The sequence below is a fragment of the Rhinatrema bivittatum genome, chromosome 6, assembly GCF_901001135.1.
Source record: "Rhinatrema bivittatum chromosome 6, aRhiBiv1.1, whole genome shotgun sequence".
NCBI lineage: Eukaryota > Metazoa > Chordata > Amphibia > Gymnophiona > Rhinatrematidae > Rhinatrema > Rhinatrema bivittatum.
In genome coordinates this window covers 294,744,544-294,770,437 of record NC_042620.1, presented here as the reverse complement: position 1 = coordinate 294,770,437, position 25,894 = coordinate 294,744,544, and the positions used below count along the sequence as shown (strand labels likewise).

The window sequence follows — 25,894 nt, the reverse complement described above, 5'->3', positions numbered from 1 at the left end:
CCGTTCCTTCCTCAGTCTTTTCCCCCATCCTCTCTCTCCCCCATCTCACAGCCTTCCTTCCTCCTCCCCTTCTCTCACATCCTCTGACCCTCTCTTGCATCTCCCAGTAGATCTTCTGTCATTCCTCATTCACCCTCCACAGCCAGTCCCTCTCCAGCTGATCCAACCCTCAAATCCATCCTGCGTCTGATCCTTTCCTTCAAAAGGCCCCTTCTCCAAACATCCCCCTGGCAAGGTCAGAGGCAACATTTTCTTTTAGACCCCAGGCCACACACTCCTGCTAATTTGTTTTAGTCGTCCTCTGGGGGGGTCATGTAAATTTTCAAGTGTTAAAAGTTTGGGAAGCCCTGCTCTAATGGGTCCTACATGATGGCATGCCCTCCCCTGTGATTTGTGTCATGAGTGACCTGCCTTGTTATCAAAGGGCTCCGAAATCTTTTCTCTATGTAACTACTTTTGGAGTGTCCTAAATTTCTGTTTCCTACTTTATTTTATGTCTGCATGAGATTCTCATGGTTTACAGAGTTTGTTAATTTGTAGTGTGAAGTAAATATATTTATTTTGTTTAATTATTTTTTTGTCATTTTCATATGCATATTTTATCGATTATATCATTAGTTGTGAATTATGTGATTTGATATTGCCCACTTATAGTGATCGATATTCAGCCACAGAAAGTCCATTTAAGTTAGCCAAATAAACTTATCTAGCTAACTTGTAGTGGATATTCAGCAGCACAGTATGCTGCTGGATATACCAGGCTATCTGAAAACTGACCAGATAACTTTATCTGGCTAATTTTAGGACTACTCTGAGGCAGCCCTAAAATTAGCCAGCTACCTAAATATCAGCATTTATTTAAAAAGTTTATTAGCCCCTTATTCCATAGTTTGAAGCAGATTTCATAAAAAGATTCATCATTTTCAACAAATAATAACCAGAGAACTGAAAGAACACAATTCAGCAATAGATAACTTTGCTCCACTCTGTAAAGCCACCGGACTACCCTTGATTTATCTGGCTATGGTCTAGATTTATCAAAATGTTATAAATATAGCAGACATAGCGCCCGTGATAAAAAAAAAAGGGGGTGTGGTTAGGCTAATTTCCCTGCTCCCGCCTTGTATAGGTAATTTCTGCAAGGTGCGATACATTTATTGTCCTTGCCCTATTTTTCGCTTCATGCGCTGATCAGTGCACCTCAGAGTGTGTTACCGGGAAAATGTTTTTATCGCACATGCAGTGAGAGGAGGGAGGAAGAAGGAGAACACGGTATCTCACGCTAATATTTATACCACTGGAAGAGGAGGCACCTTTAACTCGGAGTGGGGTTTGGGAGGGAGCAGTTTTACATACACAGAGGTATGAACCGCAGAGTTCACATCACTGAAGAATTTCTGCTGTTTGAATCGATGAATGATACAAGAGGCGTTGATTTGTACAATGCACTCGATACTTAGCTTCAAACAAGGTTCATCGATTCAAACAGCGGAAATTCTTCAGTGATGTCAACTCTGCTGTTCGTACCTCCGACTGTGTAAGTAAAACTGCGCCCCCAAACCCCACTCTGAGTTAAAAGTGCCCCCACTACAGTGGTATAAATAGTAGAGTCAAAAATCTATCACATAACCCTTCTCTAAAGGTCGAGCACTGTGCTCTATACTCTACTATGTAACCAATCGAATACCAAGAAGTGTCTACTTATACACAATAATAACAGACACATGTAATAATATTGACCTCCATAGTAGGCTTAATCGTGGAGTGGTATCACTTTATAACTCAGCCTTATTTGTAATCATTGGTCAATTATAGTGAACCTATATATATTTTTTGTTTGCTTTTTCATATGCTAACAAAAAATGAATTGAAGTTTCAACTTAACTGGTAAATATGAATGCTGCTTTTGTCAATGAAACTTTGAAGCCTTATGATCGAAACCAGCCCGACATGGGACCATGTTTCGAACTACAGTTCTTTTTCAAGGGCTCAATATGTCAGCGATATCGATGTATTCTTCAAACCTTTGCCTTGGCGTTTCAGCGGGTTTTTTTTAGAGTGACATATTGTTCTCTACAGAGTCTCTCTCTCTCTCTCTCACTCTCCCCCTGCCCCCCCCAATTAGGAAATCCTCATTACCATTAACTCTGCCCAAACTCCTCCCACTTGCATACTAACACATGTGTTATTCAATGCACGTTATGGCATTATCATGTGCATTAGGGCCTTAATGATAAATGACCCTGAAAGTTTTTAGTCTGCTAACTACTTAGTTGGATAAGTCAGGGTGGTCAAATTAAAAAAATGTGGTTTGTTCAGCTAAGTCTGGAACTTAGCCAGACAAACTGTTTAAATATGGACCTCATAATTCTTATTTGTAATTTATATAATTAATTTGTTGTATTATTATTTTGATGTTCTCTGTTCTGAGCTGTAATGGAAAGAGTGGATTATGAATGGAAAAATAAATCATATTTGATGTGGGTAGGGATGAGGAGCCAGTGGGGGTACTGAAGAAATAAAAAAAAGAAAAATCAACAAAAAAACCCCAGCAAAACAGAACCAGAGCCATGGGAGAAACAGATGTTTGCATCATCCCTGTCCCTACGCACAGTCCTGCCATCTCTCTGTAATGTACAGGTGTCTCTATGAGAGTGTCTAGATCTGAACTTACAAACGGATAGTTATTTATCTGTTTAAGAAAGACAATTAATCAAAGCCAATGAACTAAATTAAATCTTTCATTTTTATTTTGAAACAGAAAATGTCCCAACTATATAAACTGTGGTCTATCGCTAGTGTTCCCTCTTGACAACTCATCTTTTCTGCCATCACTGCAAACAGACCATAATCTGACCTAGTCCTGTCCTCTTTTAATAAACGATTCACTGGTTCTGTAATGCAGATGTGTGATGATTCATGATGATAATGCACAATGGGAAGACTGCTGAGAACAAGCAATCACGTTGATAACATCGTATGCACTGTCCTTGTTTGGTTTAAACACTTTCAAAGAAACACGAGACTGCACAGATCTTTGCAAATAAGTCAGTTTGGTTTTTTTACTTTAAAATGCAACAGTTATTTTTGCTACATCTGTGCTTTAATTGGGGAAACATATAACAAATCAGAAGTAATATATTTAGAAACTGGAAGGTTTATTGTAGTTGCCCAGTTAGCAGCCAGCCAGCTTTTACCATGAATATCACTAGGGAATGGTATTCATTATCCCGGTAATGCTGTAGCTTACAGAGTGAGAATTTTTGAGAAAACCCATAAACTGCATCATGAAAGAATATAAAAGAAAACTGTGTGGGATGAACATAACAAGCTAGGGAAGGGAGTGTGTGTTGCAGTAGATACTGTATACACTAGAGATGTGCTTCAGGTTTCAATTTCGTATTGGGCTTCGTTTCAGGAGCCCGCCCCCCCACGGGAATTTCTTTTTTCCCACAGTTCAGGGGCTTTTTTTTTTCGGGGGGGCCCGATTTTCGGATTAGTGCGCACTAACCCAAAAATGAATTTTTTTCTGAAATTTTGGAAAAAATTCAATCGTTTTTCGGTTCTCCTGACCCATTCCGAATTAGGCAATTTTGTTGAAATTGCCTAATTCGGGAAAAACGATTGCACATCCCTAGTATACACTGCTTTACTATAGTTTAGTTTCTTACTCTCCACAAATATAAGTGTTGCAATGTTTGTCCTCTCCAGGCTTAGATCCCAAGAGGTGTACAGGGGCTAATGGTGCACTGACCAGGAAAATTCTTTTGGCTACTATGAAAATAGATTTGTTTGCTTTGTTCTTAAAGACAGCTTTTTTCCTTTGCTTTTTTTCCTTTTGTATTTTTTTTTTTTTTTTTAGCAAAAATGAAAATAAAAAATGGCAGCTATCAGGATTCAAACCAGTGCCCAGAGGTTCTTGGATCATTTAAGTTATTTGACAGATATTGCTGAATGCCTTGTAGTTAGTTCACCTCTGTCTGTGTTTCTATGTATTTGTATCTGCATGCATGTTCTAGCCCATTCCCTGATTGGTTCTAGGTGTCTGTGTGTTCGTGCTTAGTTTTGTTGGTGTCTGCTTCCTGCTTAGTTCAGTAGGAGGCTAGCCTTTATGATTGCGAGTAGTTCAGCCTTTTCCTGAGCTGGGCTACTTGCTAATACAAATCTGAAAACTTAATTCTGTTCTTGAGCCCTACACCAGCCTCAGTTCCTGTGTAATCGGTCCTGGAGCCGGTCCTTGCCATGTTCCTGTGCAACCTGCCTGGAATATGAGCTTGCCTTGTTCTAGTAGTAGTTATTTTGTTATCTTTCTGGATTGTGCCTTGTTTTTTCTTGTACTTATCCTTTATTCGGACTTCTGGCTTTGCATCTTTTGTTCGCCTTGGACCTTGCTTTGTCTTAATGACTTACCTCATTTAGTAAAGGTACTGTGACAGCTTATGTTGGATTTTTGCTTTGCCTTTGGTACTTGAATTGTTTGCTAAAGGTATTGTGATAGCCTACTTAGCAATAAACATTTGAAAATGCCTTTGGATCTGTTCCAAGTTTCTGGCACTGCCAGCGGCTCAGCTGTGATCCCGCAAAAGGAAGAGGTTCCTAGTCAGAGCCTGACAGCAACTTGCAGTGTAATGCTCCATATAGTCTTAAATCAAAGTCTTTATATAGCCAAGAAATCCTAGTCAACAAACAATGTGTGATTGGTATACATTCTTCAGAACAGAAATCTTCTTATCAAGCATGTACTTGGTCAGTGAAATACTGAATGGGACCTAAACTATTTCAAGAAATTAAGGACTCAGAGAAACACAAGTTATTGCTTGAAAATAAGGAGTGTGATCCAGATGGGAGTTGCTTGGCTGGTCCAGGCAATGTTTTACCTGAAGACTGCTCAGGAGTCTCCTACTCCATCACTGTGAGACTTATTTGCAGAAAAGAAGAAACGTAAGAGTTGGAAAACTCAGACAGAGGGTTCAAGATTCTTCATCTACTAGATCCAAAATGTTGCTGAGAAGAAGTTTGAAGGTAGGACGCTCGTCTGGTTTCTGCAAAGGTGCAAATACAAACAATAGTGCTAGTGAGGCACAGACTGGCAGCAGAGTACTGAATACACAGAGGCTTAATGTTCTTCTGAACACAGAATAATAAAGGTCTCCAAGAGATGTATAATTCTGAAACAAAATATAGGATCCCAGATTTTACTATTTTTCTTATCCCTTCAGATAGTTCAGTACTGGTCAAGCAGTTTGGGTGAAGCCCAACCTTGAATGCACACTGGAAACTAAATGTCCCTCATCCCAGGAGATTGGGAGACAGGGAGGCAGGATTAGAGCGAGGGCAGTCCAGTCAGATAATATTTCTTGTGTTTTTAATGGAATATTGTGATGAAACCCAAGAATAAATTAACAGGAGGCCTACTTTGTTAACAGGTTTATACTTATTATATATATATGGGGAAAACATAGAGGGATAGCCTGGTGGTTAGAGCAGCAGACGTCAAACCAGCAAAACCAGGCTTCAAATCCCACTGCTGCTCCTGGTGACCTCTGTTACCTCAGGTGCAAATTTAGGGCCTGATTCATTAAGGCTGTTTTCCCATTTTGTGTCTACTGGAAAATCCTTAGTGAATGATGTCTTTAGATGTAAGCCCCCTGGGGAATAGGGAAATTCCTACAGTACCTGCATATAATCTGTTTTGAAGTACTGAAAATTAAAAATATAAAATAAATAATGCCCTAGCAAATTCAGGGCCTGATTCACTAGGCACTTTTTCTACCAGTAGACATGGAATGGGAGAAAAGCCTTAGTAAATTAGGCCCTTCGGGCCGGATTTTAAAAAGCCTACGTAAATCCATTGGATCTAGGCGTGTAGGTGGGGTTACTTGCGCCGTGCCTATTTTAGAAAGGCCCGGCGACACGCGTAAAGCCCTGGGACGCGTCTTAAGTCCTGGGGCTTTGGGAAAGGGGAGGGGTTGGGGCGAGGCCAGAGGCCGCCGGCACAGTGGTCATTTGCTGCTGTGTCAGAGGATCGCATGCCGGCCGGGTGCTGGCGCGTGCAACCTGCCCCTAGGCAGGCGCAGCAGGTAAAACAATTTTTTGGAGAGGGCCTAGATCAGGGATAGGGGTGAGGTAGGTTGGTAAGGGGAAGGGAGGTTAGGGTAGGGGGTTGGGAACGGGTGAAGGCCGTGGGCGTCAGCGCGCGCAGGGTGCAAAATTGTGCACCCCCTTGTGCATGTTATAAAATTGGGGGTCGGCGCGCGCAAGGGGGTGCACATTTTTGCACCCTGCGTGCACCGAGGCCTCTGGCCTTCACCCGTTCCCAACCCCCTACCCTAACCTCTCTTCCCCTTCCCCTAACCAACCCAAACTGGCATGAAAGGACAGGCAAGTTAACACGATTCAAAAATTATTGTGGTTCAGTTCCCATAGGAGGGAATCCTACAGTTTCAGCGATAAAAAACAAAGTGATGATATATAAAAAAATGAACTCCAGTGCGGTCAGCTTCCATGCCAAAACGGATTCTAGTGAAAGAAATGCTCACCTCGTTCCAGCAGCTGAGCATGATGGCATAGACCCTCTCCGAGGCCAGCTGTGGCCGGTAAAGACGAAGCCCTTTGGTGACATGATCTGCCGTCTCACTGTTGTTAAATCTTTCGTAGGGCATCTTCCCCAAGGTGTACACCTCCCACATCAGAACTCCTGAGGGAAACAGACGATGAGTAAAACCCTTCCCCCAAGAAACAGGAGTGCATTTTGAAAGCCCCCCTTATGTTGTCGCACTGTAAGATAGCTCTCCATGTTGAGGAGGAGCTGACACCTACTTCCTGGCCTCCCACTGGTCTCACTGCATGACTTCGCAGAAAGGAAAATTTCATTCAAGGCGAACGTGAGTCAGTTGGCATACCGACATATATCCCACAATAACTTCTCACAAGATGCACATTTGGCACCAAACCAATGGACTGATTTTTTTTTTTTCATTTATTTTCTATTCAACGTCGAGGAGTGCCCTCTGATAATTTACTCAACAGGCTGCACTCATAAGATCACAGCTTAGTAGCGCCGAGAATTTGATTCACCGAGAATTGATTTTTTTCACCTTTTCATACAAAGCAATGGATTTTATCTGACTTTTCACTCACCATAAGCCCAAACATCAGATTTGCTGCTGAACTTGCTGTACAGCAGGACTTCTGGAGGAGACCACCTAACTGGGAATTTGGAGCCCACGGAGCTGGTATATTCGTCGTCCAGGACATACCTGCAGTGGTTAGAAATCTCATCACGTGCTCTTGCGCTTCCTGCCAGCAGCACATGCCTTCTCCAAGTCCAGCCCTGGAGCGGATAGCTTACATTTTTATATACTTTGGGATGCAATTTTACACTTTTAACAGCAGAATGGTTAAGGGGATGGAACAGCTCACTTATGAAAAAAAAAAAGCTAAACAAGGTAGGGCTCTTCAGCTTGAGAGAGGATATGTTAGAGGTTTAGAAAATCACGAGTGGGGGTGGAGCAGGTAAAAAGGGAACAGCTTCTTAGCCTTTCAAATAACATTAAGAGTAGGGGATGCACCCTGAAACTAACAGATGATATAAAACAAATTGGAGAAAGTAATTTGTTTTTTTCATTCAATGCACAAGGAAGTTACAGAATTTGTTGCCAAATTAAGGGGTCACGTTAGCTATCATAGCTGGGTTTAGAAAGGGTTTGGACAAGTTCCTGGAAGAAAAGTCCATAAACGGTTATTAACCAGTTGTCGCTGGGAGTGAGCCACAAGAAACTGAACCTGCTTTTTGAGACTGGCTCCCTGTCGGAGATGGACTTTTGGTCTGACCCAGCATGGTACTTCTTATGTTCTTAGAATGGCTTAAGGTTAGTGCAACCTTTGACATATCTTTCATAAACTGGATAAAGGTTCTTGTCACCACATTTTCTGTGATAGTAAAAGCAGATTTAAAGAGCTTTTTAAAATAAATAAAGGTTTGATCATCTTTTGGCAATGGTTGTAATGAAATCGTATCTTCAACAGGGTTTCGTGGCAGGGAGTTATCCTGTTGTACAGTTTCTTAGTCTCAGTCAAAAGGCCATGAAGACAACATCGTCAACTCGGAGATCAGATCCTATGCTTCATTTAAGCCAAAAGCTTTAAAAATAATGACTTGTTTATCTGAACCCTCAAATGTAGTGATCCTCCCCTAGAGAAAGCCAATGGTGAAATGTAGGTTGAGATGCCTGGATTTGATTTGTACCTTTCAGTTTTACTTGCTAGTTTCAGTTTTATTTAGCTAATTTTGGATCCTAGGCATCCATCTTTTGAGAGACGCTGTCTTGTCCTTGTGGGACTAATATACTGGATGTGGTGCCGTCCAATGACATATGGCAAGTCTGTTATAAAAATGTGGTATTTTGATTTACACTACAGATCATCAGAGATTTGGATCACCTCAGTAGGGAGGCACATTATCTTTCAAATCTAAGCCTGCAACAGATGATGGAAGTGACTGACTTACAAAACGTAACCTAATTCTAAAAGAAAAAAAAAGAGTATTATACTAGAGATGAGTAGAATGATTGTAATCAGAATCATAAACCCATCTCTAACCTGAATATTCATCTCAGTGGTGGTGTTTATTGGATCAGCAATGTTGATGAAAATAATATGAATAGTGGGGAAAAAAGACTAGGCCCCCTCAAACGGATTTGTCATTTTTCTTCTTAGTTTGTTTTATCAGTGGGTGCTATCCAAACCCCTTAAAAGTGGTGTTTATGAGTACAATTAGTAATTCAGAAATGTATGTCAATACCTCTGCATTTGAATATAGACAACTTTTTCACTTCCAAAAATTACAAAAAAGTAACTGAACTGCTTCAGCATTGTTACACAGCTTTCTCGGTCAGGGTCTAGCTGAGCTCCTGGTTCCCATCTCACTGCCCTCTTATCATTTTGAGAGGACATGTACTTATTGCTACTGTGATCCCATCATTGCATAACTCCTGTGCATGACATCCAAAGGAGAGGAGCCAAGCAGACAGTCAGAAACCTTATCCACATGCCATTTGAGGCACAGTACTGTTAAGAATGTACAACCCTTGTCACAATGATAATGTCCTGCTATGCTGTTTATGAGGTTTGGGCTCTGTAATCCTGATTTAAGGTGCATACCTTCCTTAGTCTCTCCCGAAGCAGCCTCCCTGGCGAAACACGGCTGTGTCAGGGGACTGTACTTATATCTAAGATTGTCCTTTGGAGTCACTGAATAAAACAGCACTTGATAAAACAGCATTTGATCATCTTGTTATTTGTTTATTGCCACAAGGAACAGCTGAAGCTATTGTTGGCCATGCACCTCTCTGTCTGACTGAACAGATTACAATATGGCCAATAGTGATGGAACAGGAGAGAAACTGACCTGGAAAGCCCAAAATCTGAAACTTTAACTGTTCCACTCTCATTTACCAAGCAGTTCCGGGCAGCCTGTGAGAAATGTGTGAATAAGAAATCTGTGTGAGTTATATGAACAAATCCATTCCACAGTTGTATATTATGTGTAGACACAATCATTTAACCAGATATTGTTCTTATAATCAATGAAGCACAATATATTCCAGTTCCCTGGAACTTTGGGTATCCTAGACCTATAATATGCATGAACCCATGATAGCATTTTACTGCCATGAAGGTTTGAGTTCTCTCTGTAACTTATGTCTACATATTCAAGTGGTCTAATATGGCAACCACAATACTCTATTGTTGATAAGAAAAAATGTATGCCTACCTACATTCAGCCAGTTGGCAAGCTTCTATTTTGACATTGTCCATTACAGTCATTATCTAGATCTGTCCGCAAATGTTAGGAACAGCCCCCTCTCAACCACCATAACTCCTCCCAGGTCTTACAGCCAAGTTTCGTTGATGTAGACAAATGATTTCCACATCAGGTAAGGAGTTCAACACCAAACGTCAGGTTTCAGATCAAGTTCTGGTAAATATTAACCCTGAGGTTAATAATACTTAATGGCTTCTCTTCTTTTCAAGAAGCCTTCCCCTGCCCATAACTTCACTAGGTGCCATGCAGTACAATACAGTAGAGTTTTAGTATAGCACTGCTCATGTAAATATAACCCCAAACTCTCGGGGGGTCATACCAGGTCTCGATGCAGGAACTGCTTGGATTCCAGGTACTCCATGGCCTCACAAACATCCTTGCAGATCTCCAGTAGTTCACTGGGCAGGAAGCGCCGCCGGGTCTCTCGCAGGAAGTTCAGCAGGCAGCCGTTTGCCATATACTCTGTGATAATGAAGATCGGACGCTGCTTGGTGGAAACCCCATAGAGTTGCACCAGCTTCTCATGGGACAGATTCCTACATGGTCCCAGGGCAAAAGGGATAAAAAGAAGAGATCTGTAAGCATCTGGAACCTGAGCAATCAATAAAATAACTAACCACAGCAAACTTTCTAAATATGAATTCTTTCTTTTGCTCGGGTCAAGATCAAGTTAAAAAGAAGAGCTGTTTGCTGGAGCCTGTTGCTGGACTTAAGTTCTTTTCCTATTGAAAAGTGCAGTGTAATAAGGTGGAACAAGCTGTCTTAGGTCAGGTGGTGACACAGATTTATAAGATCTAGAGACATCTTGTGTAAGATGCAGACCAGGTCCAATCAAAATTTGAATTTTTGCAGTTGATTTGAATTTGCCAGACTTGATTTAATAAAAAAAACATTTTAAGCAAACTATTTAAATATTGGATGTTTACTCTTCAGCTGTCTTGAAAATTTTAATTTCATTACTGATACAGTTTTACTATTATGATTGATGTTTTATATTTCTTGATTTTATTATTTGATATTTTATGAGGAATGGTGATGTTTCTGTTTTTGCATTGCTGCATTGTTGCTCTGTAAACAGAGTCTGGCTTGTTTTTATGTCCAGTTCAATTTTCATCTGCACATTTCTATTTCTACTTTATGGTCTCTTTATTCTGTGTTTGGTGAGGGTCTGTCAGTGTTTTGCATGTGTGACAGAGGTGAAGTATTCTGCTAGTGTGTAGCTTCTGTGTAGGGCTGTATAGGAGCCTGGCTTGTTCTGTTTTCCTAATAGGAGATATATTGGTATTTTAGGAGCTGGTGTTATATTTGCAGTGTTACTTTTTCATAGGTAAGATTGTTATTGTTTGAATGCTGGCAGTTAGTGCTGTTTTGGTACAGGAGGTGTGCTATATTGTAATTGTTTACTCATGGCTTTCTGAGGGCCAAGCCCACATTCAACATACATTACAATAGACTTAATACCATATGGGTATTTTTGCAGGGTTTTCTGGTTGCCACCTCAGCAGTGCATGTAAATATAATATACAGGTTGATGTAAGTGATATTTCATAAGACTGCAGTCTGAATGCTATTTTAATGCAAATCTGTTATTATAAATGCATAATTTGAAATTGTGTGTGTGTGTGTGTGTGTGTGTATGTGTGTGTAGAGAGAGCTGGAGCCAGAGGTGGGGTGTCAGGGCATCTAATACTCTTGCATTAGCCATGAGCTCCAGAGGAGAGGGGTGGACTCGGGCAGGGAGGAATGTCAGATTTTAAAGTTTAGATTACTGGAGGGACATGAATGAGTCACGAAGGGAGGCGGCAGCACTCTATCTGTTCGTCCAGAGCAGCAAAAAACCTGGCACCGGCCCTGTACAGAATACAATATAAAATTCTAACTATCACTCACAACCTAATTCAGAAAGATTCGTCTATTTGGTTAAATGCTGCTCTCTGCCTCTACAAGCCTCCCAGACAATTGAGATCCTCAACAAAATTCATCCTGGCAGTCCTAGTTGTCATAATTGCCAGGCTCGGAGAGCTTTCTCTGTGGTAGGTCCACTTCTGTGGAATTCCATCCCAGACACCCTCCATGATATTTCATGCCAAAAAAAGCATTTTAAAAAGACCCTAAAAACCCTCTTGTTTACTAAGGTATACAATCTGACCAGTTAGATATCTGCCCCCCCCCCCTCCATCAGGCCCTGTTATTGTACTTTGACTATTTACATTATGTTTTTAAATATGAAAGTTTTTAACTATGTAAGCCATCTCAAAAAGGTACGGGTTAGAAATATCTTAAAATGAATAAATAAGCTGGCTTTAAAGCCAGAAGCTGGATTCAGAAACAGGGAAGCAGATCTGAAGAAGAAGCTGGACTTACAGGCCGGGAGATGGAGGCAATAATGAATCCACAACGAAGAAAACTTAGATAAGAAGCTTGACTTGCAGACCAGAAAACTTGAATCAAAAGTAAATTGCACCTTCAAAAACTAACAGGCTCTGTAGCAAGAGGCAGGTCCAGCCTTCGGATTGCTGTGAACGGCTTCCCAGCTGAGCCCCAACCAATCCCCATTGCCCAAGGATATGGCCTGGAGGTTTCCCTGAGCCAGACTTCTCTTCTACCACTTCTGCTCACTTTAGGTGCCCGGCGGGGTCTGAAGGCTGAGACTCCGATCCTGAACTTCAGAGCCAACACCAACCATGTTCTGACGGAGTCACATCCAGTGCTCGGTGTGAGCGCTCCCTGGCTCACTCAGCTCGGGCATAGGAGAGAGGCTTGAAGGACTCGAAGGAAGAAGGGGGAAGATGAGGAGGTGCCATGTGTGTCACACAAAGCAGGGCCCAGCGATCCATGCCTCACATGCTGCCCATTAATAACCATGCTCTAGTTAGGAAGAAGAGGCAGGCATGATTACACCTGTCCTCAGAAAAGAGCGCCTATGTGTTCAAGAGTCACCACTCGTAACTCTTGTTGCCGAGAGTTGCAGAGCCCAGGTACCGTCTGGATCTGAACCTCAGGTGGTGGTGACTTTTCTGTGGCATGCTATCCCATAAAAAGTCATGGGATAGGTGGCGATGTCCTTTCGTGGACTGCAAACTGGCTAAAAGACAGGAAACAGAGAGTAGGATTAAATGGACAATTTTCTCAGTGGAAGAGAGTGGACAGTGGAGTGCCTCAGGGATCTGTATTGGGACCCTTACTGTTCAATATATTTATAAATGATCTGGAAAGAAATACGATAATCAAATTTGCAGATGACACAAAATTGTTCAGAGTAGTTAAATCACAAGCAGATTGTGATAAATTGCAGGAAGACCTTGTGAGACTGGAAAATTGGGCATCCAAATGGCAGATGAAATTTAATGTGGATAAGTGCAAGGTGATGCATATAGGGAAAAATAACCCATGCTATAATTACACAATGTTGGGTTCCATATTAGGTGCTACAACCCAAGAAAGAGATCTAGGTGTCATAGTGGATAACACATTGAAATCGTCGGTTCAGTGTGCTGCGGCAGTCAAAAAAGCAGACAGAATGTTAGGAATTATTAAGAAGGGAATGGTGAATAAAACGGAAAATGTCATAATGCCTCTGTATCGCTCCATGGTGAGACCGTACCTTGAATACTGTGTACAATTCTGGTCGCCGCATCTCAAAAAAGATATAATTGCGATGGAGAAGGTACAGAGAAGGGCTACCAAAATGATAAAGGGAATGAAACAGCTCCCCTATGAGGAAAGACTAAAGAGGTTAGGACTTTTCAGCTTGGAGAAGAGACGACTGAGGGGGGATATGATAGAGGTGTTTAAAATCATGAGAGGTCTAGAACGGGTAGATGTGAATCGGTTATTTACTCTTTCGGATAGTAGAAAGACTAGGGGGCACTCCATGAATTTAGCATGGGGCACATTTAAAACTAATCGGAGAAAGTTCTTTTTTACTCAGCACACAATTAAACTCTGGAATTTGTTGCCGGAGGATGTGGTTCGTGCAGTTAGTATAGCTGTGTTTAAAAAAGGATTGGATAAGTTCTTGGAGGAGAAGTCCATTACCTGCTATTAAGTTCACTTAGAGAATAGCCACTGCCATTAGCAATGGTAACATGGAATAGACTTAGTTTTTGGGTACTTGCCAGGTTCTTATGGCCTGGATTGGCCATTGTTGGAAACAGGATGCTGGGCTTGATGGACCCTTGGTCTGACCCAGTATGGCATTTTCTTATGTTCTTATGTTCTTAAAACCAACTTTCTTCAATATAAGGGGCTTGCAGTGTGATGTAAAGGGCCAAACCCCCCCCCCCCCCAAAAACCCAACACTGAGAGCTTGAAAAGAAGAATTCAGACATTGACCTATTACAGAAAACTCATGTGGGTTCAATTCTAAAACTTGCGCAGGGCTTGCAAAGCTGGAAGCTCATTTTTCAAAGGGAAACACCACATGGGATTTCCCTTTGTAAACTTGTCTGGCCACAGGAATAGAGCTCCATTTCCAGCAGCTACATTTGCACCTGTTTTGAAGCAGGTGCCACTATAACTGCCCAAAAAAACATGTGGGTTTCCAAAATGAAAGCCCCGCATGTGCTCGGCCTCCCCTGACCGTGCTTCTCTCCATTTCTGCCTTCTCTATTTGGACAGCTAAAAGTAAGCACGCTGGGAACAGTGAACAAGCTTCGACCAGCTGGGGGGGGGGCGGGGAAACTGGTGGTGGTGGTGCAATTTTCAAACATTAATTGTGCTGTCAGTGATCTGTAGGATAGGACTAGTCTCAACTTTTACATATGTGGGAGAGGTAAAGTGTCCTTTAAAGACCTAATTCAAGATTTTTCATTAGTAAAGATCTGGAGACTCTTACAACCTGAAATAAGAGACTTCACTTGGTATTCTCAAGTACCGAATTCCTATTCTCACATAGATTTATTCCTAGTAAGCCCAGATGTTCAAGAATTACTCAATACATTATTGGACCTATTATTTAGTCTCAACCGTGCTCCAATTCACTTGTCATTAATGGGTCTACTTAATAAAAAAAAAGGAGAAGGTTTTCATGGATAATGATTCAGATGGACTGAACAAAATCATGGTTAACCTAGAAGATGTGGTAGGCCTCATTGACAAACAGAAGAGTAGTAAATCACCTGGACCGGATGGTATACACCCCAGGGTTCTGAAGGAACTAAAAAATGAAATTTCAGATCTATTAGTAAAAATTTGTAACCTATCATTAAAATCATCCATTGTACGTGAAGACTGGAGGGTGGCTAATGTAACCCCAATATTTAAAAAGGGCTCCAGAGGCGATCCGGGTAACTATAGACCAGTGAGCCTGACTTCAGTGCTAGGAAAAATAGTGGAAAGTATTCTAAAGACCAAAATCACAGAACAAATAGAAAGACATGGTTTAATGGAACAAAGTCAGCTTGGCTTTATGCAGGGCAAGTCTTGCCTCACAAATCTGCTTCACTTTTTTGAAGGAGTTAATAAACATGTGGATAAAGGTGAACCGGTAGATGTAGTGTATTTGGATTTCCAGAAGGCGTTAGACAAAGTCCCTCATGAGAGGCTTCTGAGAAAACAAAAAAGTAATGGGATAGGAGGTGATGTACTTTCATGGATTACAAACTGGTTAAAAGACAGGAAACAGAGAGTAGGATTAAATGGTCAATTTTCTCAGTGGAGGGGGTGGTCAGTGGAGTGCCTCAAGGATCTGTACTGGGACCGGTGCTTTTCACCGAGTGAGGTAATCAAATTTGCAGATGATACAAAATTATTCAGAGTAATTAAATCACAAGTGGATTGTGATAAATTGCAGGAGGACCTTGTGAGACTGGAAAATTGGGCATCCAAATGGCAGATGAAATTTAATGTGGATAAGTGCAAGGTGATGCATAATGCATATAGGGAAAAATCCATACTAAAGTTTCACGAAGTTAGGTTCCATATTAGGAGCTACCACCCAGTAAAGAGATCTAGGTGTCATGGCGGATAGTACATTGAAATCGTCGGCTCAGTGTGCTGCGGCAGTCAAAATAGCAAACAGAATGTTAGGAATTATTAGGAAGGGAATGGTGAATAAAACGGAAAATGTCATAATGCCTCTGTATCGCTCCATGGTGAGACCACACCTTGAATACTGTGTACAATTCTGGTCGCCACATCTCAAAAAAGATATAGTTGCGATGCAGAAGGTACAGACAAGGGCCACCAAAATGATAAAGGGAATGGAACTGCTCCCCTATTAGGAAAGGCTAAAGAGGTTAGGGCTGTTCAGCATGGAGAAGAGATGGCTGAGGGGGATATGATAGAGGTGTTTAAAATCATGAGAGGTCTAGAACAGTAAATGTGAATCAGTTATTTACTCTTTCGGATAATAGAAGGTCTAGGGGGCACTCCATGAAGTTAGCATGTAACACATTTAAAACTAATCAGAGATAGTTCTTTTTCATTCAACGCACTATTAAACTCTGGAATTTGTTGCCAGAGGATGTGATTAGTACATTAGTTTAGCTGGATTTAAAAAAGGATTGGATAAGTTCTTGGAGGAGAAGTCCATTACCTGCTATTAATTGAGTTGACATAGAAAATAGCCACTGCTATTATTGTAATCAAGAAGTGGATCCTTGGGCCGACCGTTGATGGAAGACGGTCAGGAGGCAGTTCAGGTAAGCAGGCAGGCAGGTAGACTGGCAGGCAAGCAGGTAGACTGGCAGGCAAGCAGGCTGGCAGGCAAGTAGGTAGACTGGCAGGCAGGCTGGCAGGCTGGCAGGTAGACTGGTAGGCAGGCAGGCAGGCTGGCAGGTAGACTGGTAGGCTGGCAGGCAGGCAGGCTGGCAGGCAGACTGGCAGGCAGGCTGGCAGGCAAGCAACTTCCTTGGTGACTGTGTTGCAAAGGCAAGGAAACCTAGGAGACGCCGGATTTAAATTCCCCCAGCATCTGATGTCACAGAAGGAGGTCTGATGTCACGGAAGGAGGCGTGTCACAACAGTACCCCCCCTTTTACGCCCCCTCCTCAAGGGTCCGGGTTTATTGGGATTGTCATGATGAAACTGGGTTAACAGGGACTTGTCCAGTATATTTCGGGCAGGTTCCCAAGAGTCCTCCTCAGAGCCGCAGCCCTCCCAGGCCAATAGATACTCCCATCGGCGGTTGTGGAAGTGTACGTCCCGTACTTCCCGTACTTGGTAAACAGGATCTTTGTTCGGGGAGGTGGAGATCGCATCCGGCGTGAGCCAATGGAAATGGGAGAATATCACTGGTTTCAACAACGACACATGAAATACATTGTGGATGCGCATGGAGGATGGCAGACGAAGTCTATAGGACACCAGACCAACTCGTTCTGCCACCTGGATAGGGCCGCAGTATCTGGATGCCAACTTACGTGATTGTCCAGCTAAGTGGAGATTCTTGGTACTTAACCATACTTTAGTACCGGGTAGAAGTGTTGGAGCGGCACGTCGGTGGTGGTTTGCACAGCTTTGTGCTTTCTTTGCTGCAAAGGTGAGACGTCGCTGAAGGGCTCTCCAGAGATCGTGAAGTTGGGTAGCCACTGTCTGGGCCGCCGGAGAAGCGACATCGATAGGTACCGGGACGGGTGTCCTGAGGTGGCGTCCGAAGACCGTTTGAAAGGGAGATTGCCTAGTAACTGAGTGAGTGTGGTTATTATAGGCGAACTCAGCCCAGGGAAGGAGGGAGACCCAGTTGTCCTTTCTCTGCGAAATGAAGCTTCGGAGAAACGTCTTGAGGGAACGGTTCATCCGCTCGGTTTTCCCGTTAGACTGTGGGTGAAAAGCGGTAGACAAGTTCAGTTGTACCCCAAACTTTTTGCAGAGGGCACGCCAATACCGGGCTGTGAATTGGGATCCCCGATCGGAGACAATGCTCTGTGGAAGTCCGTGGGCCCGGAAGATATGTTGCGTGAAAAGAAGTGCTAGCTCTGGTGCAGACGGAAGCTTAGGTAATGGTACCAAATGTACCATCTTAGAAAACCGGTCTATGGTGACCCAGATTACTGTGTTACCCTCGGAAGGAGGCAAGTCCACCATGAAGTCTGTGGCAATGTGAGTCCATGGTTCTGTAGGTATTGGTAGAGGTTGTAGAAGACCCCAGGGTCGGCCGCCGAGAGGCTTCTGTCGGGCACATACCGGGCACGAGTCTACGTAAAGTCGCACATCCTGCCGGACTCGGGGCCACCAATAATGACGGTTCAATAGATCGAGCGTCCTTCCTCTGCCGGCGTGGCCTCCAATGAGGGAATTGTGGGCCCATTGCAGGACTTTCTTCCGGTCTTTGTATGGAACAACTATTCTGCCCTGTGTAGAGATTGTGGTGCTGGCTAGTTCGATCTTTGCTGGGTCGATGACGTGTTGAAGGGGTTCCTCCTTTTCATCCATGATGGCATTCCGAGAGAGCGCATCCGCTCGAACATTCTTAGATGCTGAACGATATTTGAGGGTAAAATCGAAGCGACTAAAGAATAGCGACCATCGTGCTTGCCTTGGGTTGAGTCGTTGAGCTTGGCTGAGGAACTCCAGGTTCTTATGGTCGGTATAGATCGTGATGGGGTGAGCGGCTCCCTCCAGCCACTGTTTCCATTCTTCAAGTGCCAACTTAATGGCAAGCAGTTCCTTGTCTCCTATACCGAAATTACCTTCGGCTGGCGTAAACCTCCTTGAGAAGTAGGAGCAAGGCAACAAATGCCCGGAGTTGGAGCTTTGAGACAGTACTGCCCCCACAGCTATATTGGAGGCATCAACCTCCACAAAGAAGGGCCTTGACGGATCCAGATGGCGCAGACAAGTGTCCAACAGGAAGGCCTCCTTTAAATCCTTGAAGGCCTTACATGCCTCGGCTGACCAAACGCGAGTGTCGGCCCCCTTTTTGGTCAAGGCGGTCAGAGGTGCGACCAGTCGGGAGTATTGCGGTATAAAGTGCCTGTAGAAATTGGCAAATCCTAAAAAACACTGCAAAGCCTTCAGGCCTACTGGTTGGGGCCAATTCTTAATGGCGGACACCTTACTTGGATCCATGAGGAATCCCGTAGCTGAAACGATGTACCCAAGAAAAGGCAGCGACTTCTGTTCGAAGAGACACTTCTCCAGTTTAGCGTATAGGTGGTGATTACGAAGGATTTGGAGCACTTGCCGAACCTGTTGCCTATGAGAGGTCAAATTCTGTGAGTAGATGAGGACATCATCTAGGTAGACTATCACGCAAGAGTTCAGCAGTTCGCGGAGGACCTCATTCATGAGGTGCTGGAACACCGCAGGAGCGTTACACAAACCGAAGGGCATAACCAAGTACTTGTAGTGCCCGTCCCGGGTGTTGAACGCTGTCTTCCACTCGTCCCCGGGACGGATACGCACCAAACTGTACGCCCCCCTTAAGTCCAACTTGGTAAATACTCGGGCTCCCTGGAGTTTATCCAATAATTCTGGAATTAGCGGAAGCGGATAGCGGTTCTTTTTAGTAATGGCATTTAATCCCCAATAGTCTATGCATGGTCTCAAGGACCCGTCCTTTTTTGCCACGAAGAAGAATCCCACCCCTGCGGGTGATGTTGAAGGTCGGATAAAGCCCTTGGCGAGGTTCTCAGCAATGTATTCAGACATTGCTTTGGTTTCAGGTTGTGATAGTGGATACACCCTGCCTCGGGGTGGAGTTGCTCCAGATACCAGTTCGATGGCGCAATCAAAAGGACGATGTTGGGGCAAAAGTTCTGCTTTTTCCTTAGAAAATACGTCCGTGTAGTCCGCATAATGACTGGGAAGGGTGAAGCCGGTGTGAGCCAAGGGAATGTGCTGGACTGGTAGAGACTTGATACAAGATTTGAAGCAGTGAGGACTCCATTGGGTAATTTGCAAATCGCTCCATTGGATCACTGGAGAGTGCTGCTGGAGACAGGGTAGGCCGAGGACCACCGGATGAACTGAGTTCTCCAGAACCAAAAACGAGATCTCCTCAAAATGTAGGATCCCGGTCTGCATGATCAGTGGTGCAGTCTCGGTAGAAATGTGGCCAGGCAGACAGGTACCTTGTATGGAAGTAATCCGTAAAGGAGGCTCCCGAGATTGTGTGGCCAGGCGGAGCTGATGTACAAGATTGGCAGCAATGAAGTTCTCTCCTGCCCCAGAGTCAATGAATGCCTGAGTCTTGAAAGACCCTCCGGGATATCTGAGGGATATAGAAACGGTACATAGAGGAGCAGCATTCAAACAACCTAGGAGGCACTCCTCCCTTACTCCTAGGCGCAGGAGTTTTCCGCTCGCTCTTTGCACTGAGCGAGGAAGTGACCTTTGCCCCCGCAGTACAGGCACAAACCCATACTACAGCGGCGCCGCCTTTCTTCAGGTGTCAGGGACACTCTTCCCAGCTGCATGGGCTCCTCGGATGTGACTTCCGTGGACGTGCTAGCCCCCCATGGGCCCGGTGGGAATGGGCGAGGAGAGGTTGGAGCCAGCGGGACTAAATGGCGGAGAGGACGCCCCTCTTTGGCCCTCTGCTGAAGGCGGCGATCGATGCGGCCAGCCACTTCGATGAGAGCATTGAGATCCTCCGGAAGGTCTCGAGCCGCCAATTCGTCTTTTATCCTTGCAGCAAGTCCCTCTAAGAAGATTCCACGGAGGGCGTTGTCCCGCCATCCGACCTCCAGTGCGAGGGTACGGAACTCCAAAGCATAATCGGCCAGGGACCGAATTCCCTGCCTGAGTTGGAGCAATTCGGAGGTTGCGGAGGTCTGGCGAGCTGGTTCATCAAAGGCTGCCTTGAAATCAGCTACGAAAACATTCAAGTCATTCAGAGCCGGGTCGTTCTTCTCCCACATAGATGCCCAGTTCAGAGCCCGACCGTCCAGCAGCGAGAAGATGTATGCCACCTTGACGGCGTCCGAGGGGAACTGGTTTGGCAGGAGAGCGAACCTTACGAAGCATTGGTTCAGAAAGCCTCTGCAAACCTTGGAATCTCCCGCGTACCGTGCTGGCGCAGGGAGTTGCGTAAGAGTGTGAAGGGTCACCACTGGAGCCGGAACCGGGTCCGGTGCTGGTGCTGGCGGACCAGCATCCATCCGAGCGGCCAGTTGCTCCACAGTGACAGCCAGGTTGTCCAAGACCTGTTGCTGCTGTACTAGCCGTTGAGCCAGTCTGGGAATGGCTTGAAGGCTAGCGAGGTCTGCCGGATCCATGGCCTTTGCAAACTATTGTAATCAAGAAGTGGATCCTTGGGCCGACCGTTGATGGAAGACGGTCAGGAGGCAGTTCAGGTAAGCAGGCAGGCAGGTAGACTGGCAGGCAAGCAGGTAGACTGGCAGGCAGGCAGGCAAGCAGGCAGGCTGGCAGGCAGGCTGGCAGGCAAGCAAGCAACTTCCTTGGTGACTGTGTTGCAAAGGCAAGGAAACCTAGGAGACGCCGGGTTTAAATTCCCCCAGCATCTGATGTCACAGAAGGAGGTCTGATGTCACGGAAGGAGGCGTGTCACAACAGCTATTAGTAGCATCAGTAGCATGGGATAGACTTAGTTTTTGGGTACTTGCCAGTTACTTATAGCCTGGATTGGCCACTGTTGGAAACAGGATGCTGGGTTTGATGGACCCTTGGTCTGACCCAGTATGGCATGTTCTTATGTTCTTATGATTAAAACTTGGTCAACCTGGCCACTTCTTAAGAGGGAAGATTTTTGTACAGAAATCAGTACAGCCATAAAAGACTTAATATTAATGATAATTCTGCAGTTAACCTCCAAATTATTTGGGGTGCTGTGAGGGCTGTAGTAAGAGGGACAATAATAGAATATGGAGCTCCTTCTGTTGGCGCTGTTCCAGCAGTGGCTGCTGGGGGGCAGCAGGAAAGGTTTGATCATACGCTTTTTCATTCATAGTGCATGTACTTTGTGAGTACCATGTGCTTGTTTCTAAATATGTGTGTGGTGAATGAAAACAGCACTTGCTAAACCCCTCTCCCTTGGCCACTACCAGAACCACACCAAAAGGCAGAGGGCCACCTTGAGTTCCTAAGAGAATTCTATAGATATAAACTGTGCTTTTTTGTCTAGAGAAAAAGGTGTTGGTATTCAGAGAGAAGGGCAGGAGAAATTGGGGCAACAGGCAAGTGTTCCACCTCCCCCACCCAGTAACCCCATTCCCTGTAACTGGCTGAAGGATTCAGTCACAGCATGAGCCTTTCTCCTTCCCATCTTCACTCCTGCTCGCAGAGCAGTGCTTTTTACCTGCTCCTGCCTCCTCTGCCACAGTCATGGCATGGGAAAAGCACCATGCCCTCTCCATCTGTTACTGGTGCTTTGTTCAGATTCATAAAACTTTAGTCATGACAAAATTTGTACCTGTTGCCAAAGTAATACATTAAATGGCTGAAAGGCAAATAAAGAAGAAAATACATAGCAGATCTAACAACTGTAACTAAAATTACAGGGTGCAGAATGGTGAATATTATGGGCAATTGACAGGTTCTGATACCGTTCTGTATTATCTCTGGTCACAGCTTACAGGGTTAGTGCCCAAACTCTCTTGACCAGTGCCCTACAGAGAACAGCCTTCTGCTTCCTGCTTTGTCCAGCCCCTCCCAGGCAGCAGCCTGTGGAGATCAGGAGGGGAGGACGAGGACTGGAGTGGACAGAAGAGAGCAGAGAAAAGTAACCCTGCTCCCTCCCCTCCTGTCATTTCCCAGGGGCTGATGCACAGGGAAAATAAAGTGCCAGCAGTAAGCAGGAAAAAACCTTGGGATGGAAATATTGCAAAATTCTGTTAATAGTAGCAAGATTCTATGAACACAGGATGGACAGGACACAGCAGGAGAATTAAAAGGATCCAGAATAGGATAAAGTACAGATGCAACAAATGGTTAGGACAGACTTTGCAGTAACTCACATCATGACTTTTGCCTCATCGATAAATTCATCCTCCGACATTGAGCCTTCCTTAATCATCTTGACAGCGACCTCATACTGTCCTCGCCATTTCCCGTACTTCACCACTCCAAACTGGCCATTTCCCAGCTCCTTCAGGAACGTCAGATCCTTGGGGTCAATTTCCCATGATCCTATGACAAATTGCAGCATTAAAAAAAAACCCCCAAAACAGATGAGTGTGAATTTATCTGAGCTGCCCATTTATTGTAGATGACAGTGTAAAGGCAGCAGCTGTTTAATTACATTTAATCTACCTTCCAGAAAGTGAAGGTGGGCAATGCTCCTAGAGCATGGGTGGTAGAGGCTGTGGAGGAGTTGATGCTTTTTCACCATTCCCTGCTGCGAGAAGTTATCTAATATTAAATAACAGTAGCTTCTTGCAGCAGAGATTGGTGAAAAAATACCAACAGTACAGAACTGTACCAGAGCCCCACAGATAATCAGAGCCAGGGGAGAAGTGAGAGGGCAATAAAACTGGAACTGCCCCCCCCCCCCCCCAAAAGTTCCTCCATGACTCTACCTTTCTAACCCCAGTGGTCTCCAACCCGCTGACCCTCACTCAGTAAGACTTTACTCATTTTCTTGTGTTTTCCCCTGAAACTTGTTTGCCTATATTTGCTTTGTAGTTTTCTGGCTCTGGAAGCCAAATACCATGTGTGCGATGATGTTTTAAGTTGTCTGTCCCCCCTGGTCCTGAATATACAATTAGGGAGACTAAGACTACCAGCTATAAGGAGTCAAATGAGAACGAGGGCGATATTCAGCGTTACTAGGCTAGATAAACAGTAGTGGCTGAATATCTGGCTCTGCTGCATGGCTGCCACATAGCCCGATAACTAGTTATTCAGCTAAACAGCTGGCTAAGTGGTGGGCGGGGTTTGTGCATTCCAGGGAGGAGCCGACTTAGGCCTGGATTTATCAAAAGGCACTAAATATCACATGCAATAGCAAAAGGGGCATGTTTTATGGTAATAGGCTGTTTATCGCAAAGTGCACTATCTCAACGCTTTGCATAGGTATTACCACAAACTGCGATAATTTTTTTGCACTTTGCAGTAAGTGCCAGAATTGTTGTAATTCCTACCTACAACCACTGGGGAGGTGAGGTTTAGGTATTAGTAGGGGTTAGGGGCCACTTTGACATTCAGAGTGCGACGTACAAACAGAACAGTGCACTCTTGTGAAGATTTGATGACCTTCGGAGTGAGGAAACTCAACCAAAGATGAGATTTGTTCAATGTTCTCTCAACCTAGCTTGATGTTACTCAGGTAGAGAGTCCATCAAGCTAGGTTGAGAGAACATTGCACAAATCTCATCTTTGGGTGAGTTTCCTCACTCCGAAGATCATCAAATATTCACAAGCGTGCACTGTTCTGTTCGTACGTCGCACTCTGAATGTCAAAGTGGCCCCTAACCCCAACACCAATACCTAAACCTCACCTCGGGTAGCTAGGTGGGCCTCATATAGTGGTATAAATACCTACCTAGTATGAGGACCTTATAGCTAGTCTCTCTCTCTCTCCCCCCCCCACCAGTGGTGGAACGGCTAGGCTCTTTCTCCCCTAGCAGTTTAGAACATGCTATTTGTGAAAACATCGCAAAGTGCAATAAAGTTATATCGCATGCCTTAACGCAAAAGGTGTAGTTAAAGCTGTGCGATATGGCATTGCGAAGCCGGCCCACTTGGCCAGAAATCCCACCCCAAGCTCCTCCCCTTTTCTTAATTTGCATCGCACCATGCGTTATAGTGTTTTCGCATGTGTTAAAGGTGCTTTTCGCATGCGAAAACACCTTAACACATGCGAAAACGCCATATAGCACGTTGATAAATGACCCCCTTAGTCAGATAACTTATCCGGTTAAGTCTGGTGAGCCCATAGGGGTGTCCTAATGTTAGTTGGATAAACTTATCCGTCTAACTTTAAGATAGCTGAATATATGGGCTAAGTTAGCCGGATACGTTTATCCAGTTAACTAGCCAATCCGCACCGTAGCTCAAAATCTACCTCAGTGATTTCAGGCTTGAAGTAAAAATATTCCAGAGAAGTTTTGCAAGACTTTGGTCTAAACAAATGCCCACATATTTTTTGAAATATTTCTGAAATTTCTCATTGGTTACACAGATACCTTATCTCAGTGTCTCCAAGGAGGTGTCAGTGTAAAGAACAGGATTAGGGAGTTCACCACTACTCCAATGGCAAGCTCTCATGGGGGAATCAGTTGTAGGAACATCACATAGGAGTTATCACTTGTAGATTAGCCAATAACTACTCCAGTCACAGCCTTTGACACTACAACTTGCTATAGGGAACAGTTTACAATAGGACTGGCTAAACCGCCACCAAAGGTATCGTTAGAACGAATAACATTACCAAGGTTATTGGAAATTTTGTATTTATGAGTAATCTTTATTACCATAACCCAGTCCAGCTGTTGAGGGGGCATTCTTACTTCGTGAAGACACGGGGTATTTCAGTCTAGAGATGAGCCCTGCAATACAGAGTTAAGGTTCACACTGGTTTCCATAGTGGTTAACAGAGGGGGAATATCTGGGAAGCAGGCTGCAGTAGACTGCGAACTGGAATTTGTTAGCATAAAGAAGAAACAAGTCTGACTCCATATATTCATTCATTTGCAGTCATCTCTCAGTCACACTGGGACACAGGAGGCTGGAAAAAAGGGAAGGATGCAAACAATCACTACTTTCATACTCACGTCCTACACTGTGCTGGGGAGGATATTCTTGGCATGAAAGGTTTTATTGCTTTCCCTTTTTACTGAATTGGCAGTGTCTGTTCACATCACTAGTTTCCTAATTGAGCTGTAGACCCCCCTCCTCTCATTTTAATCTGTGCTTTTAGATAGCCCCTGTATGCACTTGCAGAGTCGTGTGGATTGGATTCTTTCCACCATGCAGGCAGAGATATATTGATCAGATTCCTTCTTCCTTCCTTGTGGACAGGGCCATCTTTAGGTAGGTGCCAGGGCCCCCACGATGATGGCACCGCACAGACCTAAGAGCGGCCCTGTAGTGTGGGCCAGCAGCAGGATGATGGAGGTTGAGCAGGTGAACCCAACCTCTTCTCTACTCGAGCTCTCTCACAAAGCAGGGAAAGCTACCAGGGCCTGGCTTTTAGGAGAAGCACGGCGGTGGCATGTTGTCAAC

At 44.3% G+C, this 25,894-nt stretch overlaps 1 protein-coding gene across 5 annotated transcripts in view; it reads right to left on the bottom strand.

Annotated features, from left to right (window-relative positions):
• Nucleotides 1–2,728: 2,728 nt before the first annotated feature.
• The window catches only part of BTK (Bruton tyrosine kinase), a 107,823-nt gene continuing 84,657 nt past the window's right edge, over nt 2,729–25,894 (bottom strand). For all 5 annotated transcript variants that reach the window (XM_029607372.1, XM_029607374.1, XM_029607373.1 and 2 more), the window contains exons 13-19: nt 25,144–25,218; nt 22,687–22,858; nt 10,146–10,362; nt 9,410–9,474; nt 7,141–7,259; nt 6,540–6,697; nt 2,729–5,042 (exon numbers count right to left, since the gene is read on the bottom strand). In XM_029607372.1, coding sequence (XP_029463232.1) covers nt 4,971–5,042; nt 6,540–6,697; nt 7,141–7,259; nt 9,410–9,474; nt 10,146–10,362; nt 22,687–22,858; nt 25,144–25,218 — 878 coding nt within the window. In that variant the 3' untranslated portion in view covers nt 2,729–4,970. The remainder of the gene's footprint in view (nt 5,043–6,539; nt 6,698–7,140; nt 7,260–9,409; nt 9,475–10,145; nt 10,363–22,686; nt 22,859–25,143; nt 25,219–25,894) is intronic.